The sequence below is a fragment of the Bactrocera latifrons genome, unplaced genomic scaffold, assembly GCF_001853355.1.
Source record: "Bactrocera latifrons isolate USDA-ARS-PBARC rearing strain unplaced genomic scaffold, ASM185335v1 scaffold_62, whole genome shotgun sequence".
Lineage (NCBI taxonomy): Eukaryota > Metazoa > Arthropoda > Insecta > Diptera > Tephritidae > Bactrocera > Bactrocera latifrons.
In genome coordinates this window covers 1,278,846-1,281,848 of record NW_017537290.1, presented here as the reverse complement: position 1 = coordinate 1,281,848, position 3,003 = coordinate 1,278,846, and the positions used below count along the sequence as shown (strand labels likewise).

General features: G+C 35.0%; 1 protein-coding gene across 1 annotated transcript in view; it reads right to left on the bottom strand.

Moving 5' to 3' along the window:
• The window catches only part of LOC108975168 (acetylcholine receptor subunit alpha-like 1), an 87,539-nt gene that overhangs the window by 66,857 nt on the left and 17,679 nt on the right, over nt 1–3,003 (bottom strand). Inside the window, exon 2 of the mRNA XM_018943493.1 lies at nt 1,913–1,957. Within this exon, the coding sequence (XP_018799038.1) occupies nt 1,913–1,957 (45 nt within the window). The remainder of the gene's footprint in view (nt 1–1,912; nt 1,958–3,003) is intronic.

The following is a 3,003-nucleotide window of genomic DNA, read 5'->3' as shown; positions in this document are numbered from 1 at the left end:
TTTTTTTTTTTAATTTGAATACCTGTATATATTATATTCAGTAAAATATTTGATTAAAACCATGCCCATACAGTTTAAAGGTTTTGAAAATTACCCATGATCATGCCCATTTAAGAATATATACTATAAACGAGTACTTGGGCAGCCTTTGCAAAAAATTTTGTTTCCATTATATAATAGTTTAGGTCATATTTTATTTATATCAAAATTCTAATAAGAGGTGTTCATTTTCGAGATTCCCTACTTGGAAATCTCAAATTTAATGGCGAATGCATTTATTTTTTGAAGAATATACCTTTTACAAGTTGGCCGTGGCTATGTCTCAGATGGTCCATCTCTTGAGTCCATTTTTCGATGACTAGTTCGAGCATTTCGACTGGTAACTGGCGAATGGCACGCGTGATGTTTTGCTCTAAGGCTTGCATGACAAAATCGTGAATTTGCGCGTATCAGTCCGAACGAAAACAGTAGTCGACTGTATGGGTGTTTCAAAATGTGCCGAATCCAACGAAAATTCTTTGCGCGCTGCACGAATTGTTTTCTCTTCATCTATGTACAATTGGATGTGTCGCAACCATAACACTAGAATAATGTAGAACAGACAATTCTGAGTGCAGCATTGTTTGCGAGTTGTTTTTCAGGAAATCAGGAAAACCAACCGGCTAAGACCAATCTTACACACGATATGAACTCTCAAACATTGACTGAAGCAACTGCATATTTAGGCACTCAAAACATCGACTTGAAGAGTCATTCCCCGTTTAGTGCTGACTTGACACCAAATGAAAACTGGCCTGTTAGTTTTTCGATACCTGAAGAGACGGTTGATGCATACAGTACGCAGGTTTTGGAGATACTTCAATCAGAGTGGTAAACGAGTTTCGTGAATTGGTAAAAGCGCATGATTAATGCAGAATATCTTTTAAAACTGTAAAGCGATTTTCGATGCTTAATTTTTGGTTTTTTGCATCTAATCCCGATATAATAAAGGGCAGTAATCGTTCAACATAACCGTGAACTTAGTTTTGTAATTGATCCAATAGGATTACCAACCATGACAAAATATAGGGAATGAGGTTTTGAACAACATCAGTACTTTTAACTTGATAAAAATTATCTAAAATTTGAGTAAAATCATCAAATGGAAAGTTTCATGTTAATAAAGCCTTAAAATCGAGCAGCTTTTATCCAAAACACCTCAAATATTGTCAATCTCAATCCCAATAACGCTTGTTGACGAAGCCATTCACTCAGATTTTCAAATTGTTGTTCAGCCCAATTCACGAGTATACGACGATTCTGGTGGTCAAATGGCTTCAGCTCTTGTGCCAATTTAATCTTTTAAGGATATGGGCCAAGATCTTTTCGCAAAATTTGCCACAACGACGCTTGAGAACGACGTGTCAGAGATTGATTTGTGTCTTTCACAATTGATCGCCAGCGGCAGTAATATTCTCAACACTATGGGCACTTCTTTGTCTTACTGGTACGGGAATATTTTGTGCTCTGCCTGTGGACTAAAATTTTTCCTCAAGACACTTAATTGTTGACCTGATAGAATGCTTATGACGACCATAAATTGGACGTAGGGCTTCTAAAGTTGAGACCAATGACTTCGAATTTCCGAAGTAAATTTTAATAATTTTGGTTGATTCTTGGATCGTATTTGCTTCCATGATCAAATGACAAACCATATTGAAGAAAAATGTGAAAAGAGCGGGAAAAAATATGGCGTCGTTTGCTGTCCCTATCGGTCTATTTTTGTAGCGCCGTTTTGACAAAAAAAAAACCTTCATAAATATATTTCATTTCAAAAACCATTTAAAAACTGTTGGACTCAATTTATGAAAATGGTACTGCTTTTGTATTGATACAATAATATATATGATAATATTTAAGCGTGGTAATTTACCTGCTCCACCCACATGTTCGTCGTCATGATTTGATTTTTCAAATTCTGCAAATAGAAAAGCAAAATAAACAATTTCATTAGTTGGTGAGATATTGTGGTGAAATAAAGATTATTTAAAATATGGCAAGTACATTACTTTAATGAAAGCAAATTACTTTCATGTGAGTGAAAACTTATATGAAAAGTTCTAATGGAAAGTTCTATCAACGCTTCTATAAAAGTAGTGACCATACAGTTATATCTTGAATTGACACTCTCTCAGAGCATGCCGTTTTAAGGGTAAAAAAAAGGACTACTAAAAATTTATAGAACCATGAATGGTAAGCTCAACCGGACACTTCATTAGCTGTTACATAGAGAGGCAATAAAGTTTTGTTGATTAAAAAAATAAAAGATTTTATTTGCTGTTGCTCCGAACGTTGCACACATTCTCCCTGATAGGTTGCAGTCAAAAAATATGTAGCAGGCAAATTGGAGAGAATTGTTGATTTTGCGAAACATAATAAAAGTTTATTTCCTAAGATATTCGATAGCCAAAGTTAAGCGAAAGTATCAGCAGAAAGTGGAGTGTAGCTAGAAGATACACAAAGATTGTGAAATTGTAGTAAAAAAAAAAAAAAACGAAAAAACGTTAGCTTCAGTTGCACCGAAGCTAAATACCCTTCACAGGTGCATTTCTGTTAGTAATTATGTGTTCAGTTTGCATGGAAGCTACATGCTATAGTAATCCGATCTGTAAATTGTTTTCGGAGATTTTATTATTAACTTAAGCAGTAATCCATGTCAAATTTCATGAAGATACCACGTCAAATGTGAAAGTTTTCCATACAACAACTTGATTCCGATCATTCAGTTTGTATGGCAGCTATATGTTATAGTGGTCCGATATCGGCAGTTCCGACAAATGAGCAGCTTCTTGAAAAGAAAATGGCGTTTGCAAAATTTCAAAACGATATTTTAAAAACTGAGGGACTAGTTCGTATGTATACAGACAGACGGACATGGCTAAATCGACTCAGCTCGACGTACTGATCATTTATATATATACTTTATAGGGTCTCCGACCCTTCCTTCTGGCTGTTACAAAGTTC